This window comes from Dipodomys ordii, unplaced genomic scaffold, assembly GCF_000151885.1.
Source record: "Dipodomys ordii isolate 6190 unplaced genomic scaffold, Dord_2.0 Scaffold190, whole genome shotgun sequence".
NCBI lineage: Eukaryota > Metazoa > Chordata > Mammalia > Rodentia > Heteromyidae > Dipodomys > Dipodomys ordii.
In genome coordinates, this window is record NW_012267406.1 from 391,881 (window position 1) to 406,381 (window position 14,501).

At 38.9% G+C, this 14,501-nt stretch overlaps 1 protein-coding gene across 1 annotated transcript in view; it reads left to right on the forward strand.

Annotated features, from left to right (window-relative positions):
- Dnajc5b (DnaJ (Hsp40) homolog, subfamily C, member 5 beta) overlaps nt 1-7,023 on the forward strand; it is a 56,037-nt gene extending 49,014 nt beyond the window's left edge. Inside the window, exon 5 of the mRNA XM_013034486.1 lies at nt 6,929-7,023. Coding sequence (XP_012889940.1) covers nt 6,929-7,023 — 95 coding nt within the window. The remainder of the gene's footprint in view (nt 1-6,928) is intronic.
- The last annotated feature ends 7,478 nt before the right edge of the window (nt 7,024-14,501 follow it).

Sequence of the window (14,501 nt, forward strand, 5' to 3'; positions counted from 1 at the left end):
AAGTTGTTACAATTAGTTGCACAAAGGGGTTACAATTCCATTAGTCAGGTTTTGAGTACAATGCTTCTTTGTCAATGTCATTCCTTCCACCATTCTCCTCCATTTTCTCCCTCCTGTCCTTACTCACAAGTTACAGTTCATTGTCCAACTTCTTTTTAAAAAAGGGGATAATAAAATATCTGAAGAAGATTTTTATACTATTGACCTTGGTTCTAAAAAATGCATGATTCAGTGCACAGAAAAATCTTTTGAATACTTAATTGTTCTTGCCACTCACCTGGACTAAACCAAAATAAATTCACAACTACAGAGCAGAAGCTACCAGATGGCGGCTTGTTCTTGGCGGAGCTATTGAGACATTTATTACACTTGCTGTTCGGCATCCATCACATCTGACTGCCCAGGAATAGGGCACCAAGGAAGAAATTAAACACATCCTTCCTCCTTTTGCCCATTTCTTACTCAATCTCTACCTCTTCCTCCAGTCAAGAGGAGTACATTTCTAAAATCAGTACATGGAGGGAAATGCTTGAAACTAGCTCAGAAACCTGTGTTGCCTCTTTCTATGAAATTATCAAGCAAGAATCATCAAGGCCTCAACCAGAGCCATACGACAGGGAGTCCGTTCAGAATGGTCCCAAACAAAGCATCTCAAATAGACTTGAGGCTAGATGGGGTGGTACATGCCTGCAATCCTGGCTGAAGTAGGAGGATCATGAGTTTGAAACCAGTCTAACTACATAACAAGTTCAAGGTGAAAATAAATGAGATCTGATCTTAACATACCCTAAAAAAAAAACAATAAAACAAAAAAAGTAAGTGGAACTTAGGTTTCTTTAATTTGGGCTTCCAAAGTTCATTGAGCAATTTACTACACAGATTGAATGAAATACTCCCAACAGAAAAATGTTGATTGAGCATTTAATATCTGTCTGACACTGTATTAGGAGCTAGAGAAAAAAAATTCCCTGGTGAATTGGTATGTTGGATCTTGCAAACTAGCAGAGGAGATTGGGGACAAATGCTAAATACACAAATATAAAGTTGAAGCACATTTAAAGTGGAAGACTTAAAAGATGAGAAGTATAAGCCAGGCACTAGTGGCTCATGCCTGTAATCCTAGCTACCCAGGAAGCTGAGATCTAAGGATTGCAGTTCAAAGCCAGCCCAGGCAGGAAACTCCAAGAGATTCTTGTCTCCAATAAATATCACATAAGAGGAATGGTTTTGTATCTGTACCATGCACATAGAAGTGGAATTCCTTAGTAAGTGTTTGCACAGTTACAACTTACTAGATATATTCCCATTGACAGTTGAGAGTTTCTGTTGATTTATATCTTTGCTGACAAAGATGATATTGTCAAACCATAAATATGATCTAACTTTTATCTCTTTGATTGGTAGTAAATTTGAACATCTTTTCATATGCCTATTGAGTTTCTCCTTTATAAAATACTCATTCAACTCTTGCAGATTAAAAAAAGGTAGTAATCTTTTCCTTACTGTATTTTTGTCTGATTTATTTTGGTTATTAATTCTTCATTGATTATAGTTGTTTAGAATTTATCCTCTAAGTTTAGTGCATATAAAATTTATTGGTAATGGCGTAAAGCTCAATAAACTATTCAAGGGTAAGTGTGACCAAAGATATATAAGCTATATCTTTAATGAAAGCCAATGAAGAAAACTAAATAAATGAAAAGATATACCATGTTGCATGTTAAAAAATTCAAAATCTTAAGAGATGTTACTTCTACTGAATTATCTAATAGCTTCTCTTAATTCTACCAAGAGTCCCAAAAGGTTTCCTTAATCTACCTTTCTTAGGAAACTTGACAAAGCTGACTCTGAAATTGATATAGAAAAGTGAAAGTTCAAGTACATACATACTTCTCCCAAAGAACAAGTTAGGAAAACCCTCAAACCTGGTGTCTCAATCTTTATGGTTTCTATTGATGAGCCAAAAATCTTTATTTTAATGCATTCAAACTTTTTGTTTTGCCTTTATATGGTGATTTTTGTGTTTTAACTAAGGAGTCTTTCCTTATCTCACAAACATAAAAATCTTAAAGTTTTCTGATTATTTATTTATTTATTTTTGCCAGCCCTGGGGCTTGAACTCAAGGCCTGGGCACTGTCCCTAAGCTTCTTTTGCTCAAGGACAGCATTCTACCACTTGAGCCACAGCACCACTTTTGGCTTTTTCTGTTTATGTGGTATGGAGGAATTGAACCCAGGGCTTCAGGCATGCTAGGCAAGCACTCTACCACTAAGCCACATTCCCAGCCCAAAATCTTAAAAGTTTTCTTAAAAAAAAAAAAATAAAAACCACAACACCCTTGCAGTGTTTGGCAATATTATTAGTTTTCTCAGAGACAACTTTTGGTTTTGTTAATTCCTTTGGATATTTGTTTCCACATAATAAACTATTTCTTGTTTATTCTGTTGCTCTTTAATCCCTTAATTAACTAATTAATTATTTTTCTGGGCCTGGGCACTGGCCCTGAACTTCTTTTGCTCAAAGTAAGCACTCTACCACTTGAACTAAGTGCCACTTCCAGCATTTTTGAGTATTTATTGGAATCTCACAGAGTTTTCTGCCTGGGATGGCTTTGAACCATGATCTTCAGATCTCAACCTCCTGAGTAGCTAGGATTGCAGGTGTGAGTTGCCAGCTCCTAGCTCCAATCCCTTAATTTTTTTGGGGGGGGCCCTCCGGTCATGGGGCCTGAACTCTGGGCCTGGGCTCTGTCCCTCAGCTCTTCAGCTCAAGGCTAGCGCTCTACCACTTGAGCCACAGCACCACTTCCCGCTTTTTTCTTTTTGCTTATGTGGTGCTGAGGAATCGAACCCAGGGCCTCAGGCATGCAAGGCACGCATTCTACCACTGAGCCACCTTCCCAGCCCCTAATCCCTTAATTTTTATGTTGCTTATTTTTTTACTTTTCTTGTATGAGGTATTTAAAAGACTGTTTTTCAATGGAGGGGCTAACAATGTTCAAGAGGAAGTGTACTCATTACCTCACTCATGTAACTGTAACCCTCTGTATAGTATCTTTACAATAAAAAATTAAAAAAAATAAAATTAAGTGGAAATACTAAAAAAAATAAATAAATAAAAGACTGTTTTTCTACAAGTACTTTAGTTCAAATTCATCCTAGGCTATATTGTGAGACTTTGTCTCAAAAAATCAAAAGCATGATTTTTATGTACACTTGGTGAATCATACATTATGTAGTTGTCTTTTGGCTAGGACAGTGCTTATTTTCTTATATTTTACTTTGTTAAAATAAAAATATATGAGATTTCATTCATCTTCATATGATAAATATTTCCATCTTTCACTTTCAGGTATCTTTTCTTTGTTGGTATGTTTCTGACAACAAAGCATATAGCTGGAATTTTAAACTCACTCTGATAATGCTTTTCTTTTAAATGTAGTATGAAGCCCATTTGTCTTTATTATAATTTATGATATAATTTTTTTTGATCAGTCATGGGGCTTGAACTCAGGACACTGGCACTGTTCCTGAGCTTTTGTGCTCAAAGCTAGCACTCTATCACACTGAACCACAGCTCCACTTCTGGTTTTCTGGTGGTTAACTGGAGATAAGTATCTCAGAGACTTTCCTGCCCAGTCTGGCTGGGCAAGAATCTTCAGATCTCAGCCTCCTGAGTAGCTAGGATTATAGGCGTGAGCCACTAACAAATAGCATGAAATGTTTTTGTTTTCTCCACTAGCGTGTGTGTGTGTGTGTGTGTGTGTGTGTGTGTGTGTGTGTGTGTGTGAAAACAGCATAGAAATAGTCTTTAAAAGAACAAAATCTGCCCATGTAATTGTAACCCCTCTGTACAGTATTTTCACAATAAAAAAAAAAGAACAAAATCTTTGAAATACTGCCTAGAGGTGACTGCTAGCTCTATTATCTCCTACCTGTGTATTTTCAGGGCTAGTTCCATATATAGTTTATGCCCCTCTTTCATTATCTGTACAATGAGTAATAGTATAATATAATACAATATAATATAAGCCCTGTTTCATAGCTATGAAGTACACATATTCACTGCTGCTGTTGCCAACAGTGCTGGGTACTTATAAATGCTATGTAATGCTATTAGTGTTATTATAATCATCATTAAATTGGCATGCTTTTTCTTCTGTTTCCTCTTTATTTCTTTAGGATTGTTGAAACATTTTTTTCTTATTGCTTTCCTATGATTTTTTCACCTTATATTTTCTATTATGTTCTTTTTGGGTTACCTTAGAAATATATCATGCATACTTAGTTTAAAACTAATTCTTACCTTTACCACCTCCTTGACTAATGTAAGAGTTTTAAAACACCTCAATTCTGATCATTCCCCCCCACCCCAGTTTTTCCTACTCTGGAGTTTGAACTCAGAGCCTTATGTTCACTTGGATTATGCTCTACTTACCTGAGCCATGGCTCCAGCCTAGATTTTTGCTAGTTATTTTGTAGATGAGGCCTTGGGAACTCTTCTAGCAAAGCTAGCCTTGAAATGCACTCTTCTCAGCCTCCTAAGTAGCTAGGATTACAGACATGAGCCACCAATGCCTGATGATCACCTCCTTTCTGACATACTCTAATTCATCTCAATTTTAAGCCTCATAAATGATTATTTGTGCATTATACAGTCAGTACTTGTTTGGTTTTACTCACATATTTACTATGTGATTATTCCTTCTTATGGTTCAAATCTTCCATTGGCAATACTGATTCCTCTCTGAGTAACATTTCCTTTCTCCCTTTTAAATTGGGTATACTGAGCCGGGCACTAATGGCTCACACCTGTAATCCTAGCTACTCAAGAGACTGAGATCTGAGAATCATGGTTCAGAGCCTTGCTAGGCAAGAAAGTCCATAAGACTCATCTCCAATTAACTACCAAAAAGCTGGTAGTGAAGCTGTGGCTCAAGTGGTGCAGTGCTAGCCTTGATTTAAAAAAAAAAAAAAAAAAAAGCTCAGGAACAGTACCCAGGCCCTGAGTTCAAGCCTCAGGACCAGCATACAAAAAAAAATAAAAATGAATAAAGTGGGAAAATTTCTGTCTTTAGTGTCTGTAAATACCATGCTTTTAAAAAATAAACTTGAGACTTTACCAACAACTTTAAATTGACAAATATCTACTTCAAGTGTATTGAGATATAATTACATACTTTGATTTCCATATTTGTTGAGAAGATTATTTTTCAAACCACTGTCTTTGGGATTCTTTACTGTCTCTGAGGTTGTTCAGATATGTGCTTCTCTTTCATTCATTCTGGCTGCTTCTTGGATTTGGGATCTGTGGATTCTGATCTTATCCTTCCTACTTTGTTTCATCTCTGAAATTCATAGGAGATAAAAGGTAGACCTTTTCCTTCTATCCTTTATATGTTTTTACCTGTTTCATATTTTATTTCTGACCCTTTGTTACAGTCTTGTCAGTCTCCTCAGATCCATTTTTTGTACTTCACTAATTCTTTAGCTATTAAACACATTCATGGTTGATTTCTGGTGGTACTGGGGTTAGAACTCAGGATCTTGTGCTTGCTGGGCTGATACACCTCTACCCTTGTTTGTAACTGCTTATTTCTTTTAGCATAGGGTCTCATGTCCAGCCAGGGCACATGCCTGAGGTGTAATCTGCCTACTTTTAGGATTCCAGTCATCACTGAGATTACAGGTGGATGCCATTGGATTCAGCTTCCCTCTGTGGAAATGGACTCTTGCAGGCTAGGACTCTTTCTGCCTAGGATGGCCTGGTGCCGTGATCCTTGGGATGACAAGTATCCACCCCTGCACCCAGCTTAGGGTTCAGATGAAATCTCACAAATGTTTCTGCCCAGGCTGGCCTCTGAACCATAAAATCCTACCATTCTCAGATTCCCAACTAAGGTGACAGGTGTGAGCTTTGACATTCAGCGGAAGTTGAGGTTTTTAAAAATATAATTTTAGATGTTTTAATGACTAGTTCTTTTTACTAACTTTATAGCATGTATATGTTAATTATAAATATAATTATTTTATGCTCTGTGTCTGATAAATGTCGTAAATGAAGTCCTTCTGAGACAGATTTGGTTTTCTGTTTTTCTACTAGCTCTCAGAGAACAATTGTTCCCACATGCTCACTCTGTTCACGCCCCCCCTCTCCTCTTCATTTCCTCCTTCCCTCCTCAAATGTCTTGCAATTTTTAAAGGCTTCTTTATTGCTGGGCTGAATGTGAGACCACTCACTCCTGGGAAACACCTAGAAGCATACTTGCTCTGGCCTACTGTAAGCTATCATCTTAGAATATCTTAGAACATATGGGTATTGACAGCTTGGTCTGTTGACTTGTGTAATTAATATGCCATTATAGATTTTTAGAGAAGCTTCTTTAACTCAGCACCAAAACTGAAATCAAACAAAGCACTGTACAGAGCAAGGGAGAGTGCAATAACCTTTGGGCACTAGATTTATGTGCAGAACTTCCTGTTAGACTCACCACCCAATCAAGCCCTAGGTTTTGAATCTTGTCCCAGTGAGGGACATGCATGCAATTATGCACTGCAGAACTCGAGGGAGCATCTTTCATATAGACTATACTTTTGATATAAATACGAAAAATATCCCCTGAATTGTGTAGGATCCAAACCTGCACAACTCTGTGTGGTAGTCTGAGGGTCAGCAAGTGCCTTCAAAGTAAAAGGTAGGTTTAGTGCCTCAGTTTTATAATCCTGCAACTGACAGAACCTAAGTGAAGAATCTGTACAGTCTCTTCTCCCTTTTGAAGAGTAGGCATTTTAATACCTTATCGGTTGAATGAATTTGCTCATCTGTATTTCAACAAACATACCCACCTTTCTCTTGTCCCATTATTAAAAGAACTTGATGAGCGTTTATTGCTGAGTTTTTCTTTCTTCTTCTTTTTTTTTTCTTCAGATGAGGACTTTCCAGTTGTTCTCCAGCCTACCAATGCAAATGAAAAAACACAACTGATCAGCGAAGGAGCTCGAAGTTACTTCACCGACTCTTAATGCTGGGGCCTGCCAAGGGTCCATCTTCCTCCTCTCGGTTCAGCCAGGGTCTCCAGGTGGCTGTGAGGGAGGGCGGGACAAGAAGTGCTGTGAATGCAGACACATTTGTTATCAATGTTAAGGTTAGAGAAAGATGATTACTACATAATCTTCTCAGTATGAAGACTTTTTCTTTGAGTAGAATTCCTAATAAAACACACTTAGTTTGATGAGTAAAGATCTAAGGAAGCATTTGAAGCTGCTTGCGAGGGGTAGCAAGGTGGCACTGGACAGTCTAATCTTTATGAGCCTACCCTTCAGGCCAGCCATTGCTCACAAGGCCTCCTTCCTCGCAAGCTAAAGGAGTATTCCAAAAGAGAAGAGACCTTTTATTCAGGTAACTAAATGCAATACTCTGCCACAAATATCTGCCACAAAAATCATCAGTGAAATACACAGGAGAATTTAGGAGGACTTTGTAGGTGGAGCTCTTCCTTTGTCAATATTCAATATGATTACAGAAAGATTCCCCAAGGCAGGAAGAGATCATTTAAAAATCAAATTGCAAGCAGGGTGCTGGTGGCTCACGCCAGTAATCCTAGCTATTTAGGAGGTTGAGATCTAAAGATCATCATTCAAAGCTGGACTTGGACTATCCTAGTCCAAGTCATCCCAAGAGACTCTTATACCAATTAACCACCAGAACACCAGAAAAGGAGCTGTGGCTCAAAGTGGTAATATGCTAATCTTGAGCAAAAGAGCTCAGGGACAGTGCCCAAGCCCCAAGTTCAAAACCTGTAAATGACAAAAAAAAAATCAACAAATGGCATTCTTTTAAAGTATATTTTAGAAGACTAAAAAAAAAGGCATTTATTTAAAACTGACACATGAATCCTGGAACAAACAAATTTTGTATGTGCTTTTAGGTTGGTTTGAAAAACAAAAACAACAAAAGATAAATTTCCAACCTGCTTAAATCTTATAAATGACACAGAAAATCTCTGTGAGACTAGAGTAGCTCCAATTAGTGTGTTGACCATGTTCTGAGTAAAGTAATTTTTGTGTAACTGGCCCAGACTTATCAGATTAAGGGGTAAAAAGAACACATGAGATAGGAGATAGAGTTCTAAATTCTATAAAGTTAAATTTAAAGCTATCTCACTCCAATTTTGGTAGAATTTATTATAATGATCAGAAAATGCTCAGTTATATGCATGTTGGGAAACTTAAATCCAGAAGTTTTCTCTGTATTTGATTCTTAATTCCCAAACTGATTTTATGAAAGATACCATGTTCTATTTCTAAAACAGTACAGCAGCAAAGCCGTTTGGTTTTTTTCTGAGTCTTTCTTAGTTCTTTCTATAATATTATAGTTTCAAGATCTTGTTATATTTTTATATAATGTTGTATGAAATGCCATCTTCTTTTTTCCTTTGTTTCCTATTCCCCACCATCACCAAATTATAGTCAATTGCTGCTAAATATATATTTTAAGTGAAGATTAATGTTACAGCTCTGACAGTTCCAAAGTTATTAAAACTCTGCTCAAACTCTTGAGTTACTGGATTTTCCCCCCTACATAATGAAGTAGAAATAGCGTTGATTAGAAAGTTAAGAAAACTGGTTCTAATCTACATTCTATCTCACTTGTTCCTGGAATCAAATTAAATGACTCTGATTTCATGTCTGCCCCCGACTATCCTGAGTTGCCATGAGATCAGGTAAAATTCTTGAGGCACAAGAACTTCTAGAAAGCTAAGTATTTAACAAATGTGGGATCATTTTATGTGAATGTAGCCCTGCTACTACAGATGAATGAGACTTCTTATCATATCAACTCTACCCAACAAGACCCATGAAGACCCTGTGCTCTACTCAATGAACAAATGCTACTTTGAATCTAGAAGAAACAGTAAGAGTCCATCTGTGGATAATTAAGCCACTACATTTCCTTCCTGTTCTTTCTCCTCTCTTCCCCCTTTCTCTCTCTCCTCTCTCTGCAGAGAGCTGGTTTGTTTTACAAATAGCAATTTACAAATCACAAAGCTCACCTCCTCTCCCTCCCAGACTTTCTTTTCTTGAGAAATCACATGAAATTTTCTACTTCATTTCCAGCTAGCCCAGGAAGCTGGTCCAAATGTGGTTAATGAGAACAAGGCAGAATCAGAATCATTATCAGATGGTGGAATCAAATTCCTAGGAGGGTGCTGGCCAAGGTTTTCCACAGAGGGCCGCTTTCTAGTTGCAATAATGTGTGGCAGACACAAGCGTGTGCGTGTCTGTGAATGAAGGAGTGAAGTCTTCAGAATGCCCTTCAGCTATCAAGAAACAAAGGAGACAGGGCAACATAATCATCATGTGGGGGTTCATTGGGGATTACCACTCACAGTCATATCCATATCATCTGAGTCCATATCGTCTCAGCAGAGAAGCGTCAAGGAAAGAAGTGACAGGCTGGCATCAGCTTTGGCAAAGTCATAACAGCCAAATGAACAGAGGCCTCCACCTAATCCTGCAGCCCTGGCTACCCTCGAAGTTCTCACAAGTCATCCATTTATTTTCTTGTAGTTTTACAACGGCCATAATTTTGAAAAAGTATATGAATACACATTCATGTTTACCAAAATATATACTTTTGAAATATCTATCTTTAATTTTTGAGAATAAGCAACATTCTAGTCTACATGACAAGTGATATTTAGGCTAATACACCTGTATGGTAAGACTGAAAACACACTCACTAGATAGTATCTAGCTTAAATCTCTGACTTACAAATACGTTTCCAATTAAGGCTACATGATCTCATCCCAAGCATGAAACTGTCCCCAGGATGTCCATGTTCCGATTCCCAGCACCAGTGAATATATCAAAAGACGGTGTGATTTTATAGATGTTAAAATGATGAGATCGTCCTGCATGATGCAGTCAGGACTATTGTAACCATGTGACTCTTGAAAAGTGGACAACCTTTCCTGATTGAGAAGAATAGGTAGATGCCACTGCAAAGGATGGTCAATGAGTATCGTTGAAGAAACGCAATCCTGCCTAAAAGCACCAGCTCAGAAAACCATGTGGACACCAAGTCATGTACAACAAAGTTTATTGTCAGCAAGCTGACAGGCTAGCTCTCTTGGGATAGAGAGTAGCAGCCTGTCCTTAAGCAGGGATGTGGTTATAGAGTGCCATGGAAGCTGAAAGCAGAACAGGGAGATGGAAAGTGGTTAGTCTTGGAGTTGGATGCTAGAAATAGCCTGTGGCTGGGGCAAAACCTCCTGACTGTGGCAGCAGCATTTTGCAGACACAGCTGGGGGCTAGAGATGGTGCAGTTTAGATGGGGGTGTGGGCGATTGTGGCTAGGCCTGGCCTGGTCATGTGGTTTCAGGGAAAAAAGGCAGAGGACCTGGGATGGAGGCTGTCAGGCCAGCATTGTGGTGGATATGTTTACACTGCCCATACCTTATTTTGGCCCATGTCAACTTCCGAGCAATGAGATTTTAACACGAGTGTATCTTACTGAGTTTTTCATTGTCCTCCTTATTTCACATTTCTCTTTGTTTCAATCCCGCATCCCAAGTCTATTTTTTTTTATCCCAATTCTACTTCATTTTCTCCTTTGTTTCTCCACTTCCCAGTTTCTCGCCTTCCCTGTCCTCCTTTCTTCCCTGTGGCTCTCATTTCTCTGATTATCAAGTCTACTGTACTTCATTATCAACCTACATACTTCCAATTCTTTCCCAGAAGCTGAACTATGGTAAGTCTACTCTGCTGGTGGTGGACAAAATATAGGAAACAGTGGGCTACAGAATATCCTTAAAGGAACACCTTTCCTCCTCTCAACTTTAAGCCTGGATAATTACAGTGTTAATAGGTAAAAGGAGGATGGTGTGTTATCCCAGTCATTCTCTGAATGCATTGGAAAACAAATAATTTACAGTGAGTGCATTCATCATTTCAATATATTGACAATTTATTGAGATATCCATTTTGTTGTATCCTTACCCATGAGCAGACTGAAAAAAAATAGGGTGCTTGTTCTGAGTCTCATCTTAAAATGGTGTTCTCTTGCCACCAGCAGCTTTTGGGGGTCCAAAACAAGATAGCCAGACACCAGGAAAAGGGCGATTTTATTTTGGTTTTGCTTTTTAGTCTTTGATCAACATCTCCCCAACTCCACTGTCCTGGTAAACTACAAGGACTCTGCTTGTATGTGTTCAGCTATTTAAGGTTTCATGTATATGAGATCATGTGATACTAAATGTTTTATGCCTAGCTTATTTCACTTAATGTCCTCCACCACCTAGGCTTCTTCAGAGGAGTGTAGGCCATTGGAGGGCCATTAGAAAGTGCCCACTGAAGCCAGGCGCAGTGGCTCATGTTCATTATCCTAGCTACTTGGGAGGCTGACATCAGCAGGATAGCAGTTTTAGGCTAACCCAGCAAAAACATTCATGAGACCTCCATCTCAACAGAAAAAGCTGGGCAACAGTAGCATGTGCCTGTCATCCCAGTTAAAATGGGAAGTAAATATGAGGATCTAGTACAGTTGGCTTCAGGCAAAAAGTGAGACTATATCTTAAAAATAGCCAGAGGGGGGGGAAAATCGAGTGCTCGCCAAGCAAGAATGAAGCTCTGAGTTCAAACTTAAAAAAGAAGGGAAGTTCCTGATGAAATCTGAGGAGTGTCTCCATTGTGAATACCTTCTAAACAAGTTAGATCGGAGAGTCTTAGGAGGTGCTTCCCACAGGGGAGAACCCCAGCCAAGGGATGGTGTGTGATTGCCTGGGTGACAAGAGTAGCCATGGATTCATAGGCCCGACAAAGAGCTGGTCCCTCAAAGAACCAGTCTTACACACTTGGTCCTCAGGAATAACCAGGCTGGAACAGGATGAGGGCTAGAGACTCACTGGAGGACCAAGCCATAAACCACACATAGAACTCACAGCCCTGTGAAGCAGAGAGGCCCAAAGCCTAGCTGCGGTGAAATTTCTTGATATGGTCAGAGAATGTCAAACAATGAGTGTTTAACTCATGCTGTAAAACAGAAGAGTTTTAACCTAGTAGAAATGCAAACATTGCTTGATGAAAGAGTCCTTTGCTTTTATGGAAGTTTAGCATATACATTTTTGTAATATGAATGATATATATATATGATGTGTTTTTAAAATTGAATTAGGATAAAAAAGAAATGCTCACTGTCACTCTGTTCCTAGTCATCTGATTACAACCATTTTTAGACATTCTAGCAGGTTACCTGCCCACATCCCTCATCTATATTAAGGCCCTATGTCCACTTCCAGAACACCAGCCTTCTCCAGGAAAAAAAAAAAAAAAAAAAAACCCTTCATTTGAGAAACCCTCTTTCTCTTCTCAAAAATCATTCTTTTTTTCCAGCCCATAGACTTCTTGAGCACCTAAAAAACATTCACCTGCATTCGGTTCCTGAGTTCTCAACTAGAAATGGCTAGATACCAGGTCCTATATAACCAGATTCTGTTAAACAAAGTACTCCATTGACTAGTTGTAGATGACTTATACCAGCAGCAATTTTCAGTCATTTATATCTGCATTTTCCACAATGCAAAACATGAACTGGGAAACTAATAAATACTTTTACCAAATTTGGATAGTTAATTCTCACAACCTATGCCATTTCTGAGAAATGCCTTTCTCCAAATGGAGCTGTAAGCGTGCCCAGCTCAAATGAATGGATGTGCTATGACTTTCTGGAATTGTCATGCTGCTCCAGGTCTACCCCCAAGAAGCAAAATTAAATTCCCAGAATCAAATCAGCAATTACAAGACAGCTGTGAACACATGCTGCTCACCACTGAGCTTACAACTGAGCTCTTGAGTAGCTGCAAATCCTAGAATCAGCTTCCCCAGTGCTGAAAGCCCACCAGGCCCACCCTTATTCCTAGCACTGATAGGAGACATCCTGCTTTCCCAAAGTGTGTGTGTGCGTGCGTGTGTGTGTGTGTGTGTGTGTGTGTGTGTTGTTTTCTTATTTTTCAGGAATCCACACTTATACTCAGATATCTCTACTCCTGACATCATGTTATCTATCTGTGGAGAGGTCTTCTCAACGATTAGTGGTGAATAATTTGGAGAGTTTTTAGTTCAGGTTTTCTGTAAGAGTTAACAAAAGGAGATCCCCACTGCTCAGGCAGAAGAGAGTTTATTAGAAGAACCAAACCACCTGGCCTGCACCAAACAGAGATGTGCAGAAAGAGAACTTATATCGGAGAGAAATTATACAGAAGTGACCTCAGAGCCTGGGGGACCTCCCACTGCCCCCAAGTGCTTCGGTTACCTGGTTACAAGGCGCTGGGCGGGGACTTCTTGGGAGGGCCGCGTGCAGTCTTGCACTGGAAGAAAATCAAGGGGAAGGGAGTCTGTGTGTGGTTTCCAACGGACAGAAAGCAAAGAGAAGAGGTCACCTTTCTCAGGTGGACCTAACATTTTCATTTTAGTAGTAAAATCCCAACATTGTCTTAAAATGTAAAAACATCTACTTGGCCATGCATGGATGAACTAGTTCTTTGTTGTTTTTTTTTTGGTCAGCTGTAGGGCTTGAACCCTGGGCCTGGATGCTGCCCTTCAGCTCTTCAGCTCAAGGCAAACACTCTACCACTTGAGCTACAGCACCACTTCCAGTTTTCTGGTGGTTTATTGGAGTCTCATGGTCTCTCCTGCCTGGGCTGGCTTTGAACCGCAATCCTCATATCTCAGCCTCCTGAGTAGCTAGGATTATAGGCATGAGCCACAGGCGCCCCAGCAGATGAACTAGTTTTTAAACTGACATGTTCAATTATTTATTATAATTTGAGAAGTAACACTTTGTACTAGGTTTAAGAGTAACATGTGGTTCAAGAGGAAGTGTACTCATTACCTCACTCATGTAACTGTAACCCTCTGTATAGTATCTTTACAATAAAAAAAAGAAAAAAAAAGAGTGTATTTGCTATGATATGCTATATTTACTGGACAAATCAGTTAAGGTGATTTTCGAGTAACTTTAAGGAAAACAGTTACAATATCATTACCTATACCATTTGGGGATAATCAGACATAATATTTAATATCTGATAGGACTTTTGACATATTGGATCTGGACTGTCTCTGGGCACATCAGTCCGGGCTTTCATAAAAATACATTATTATCCATTTTTATTGCCAAGGTGATGTACAGAGGGGTTACATAAGTAAGGTAATAAGTACATTTTTTAAATCAAATTTGTTACCCCTTCCCTTATTTTTCTCTTACTTTCCCTCCCCGCAATTTCCCCCAAGTTGTACAGATCATTTCTAACATATTGTCGTGTGTATGTCGCTGGTGCATTGGTTCCCCCTTGTCCTTTGTCTCACCATTCTGTCATTCCCCTTCCCTTCCATCATTCAAATAAACACATTATTATCCTTCATAAAAAAAAAAGAGTAACATGTGGAAGCCATCAGGTAATGACAGAAATAGCCTGCTTTAATTTAATAGCTTAGTGGT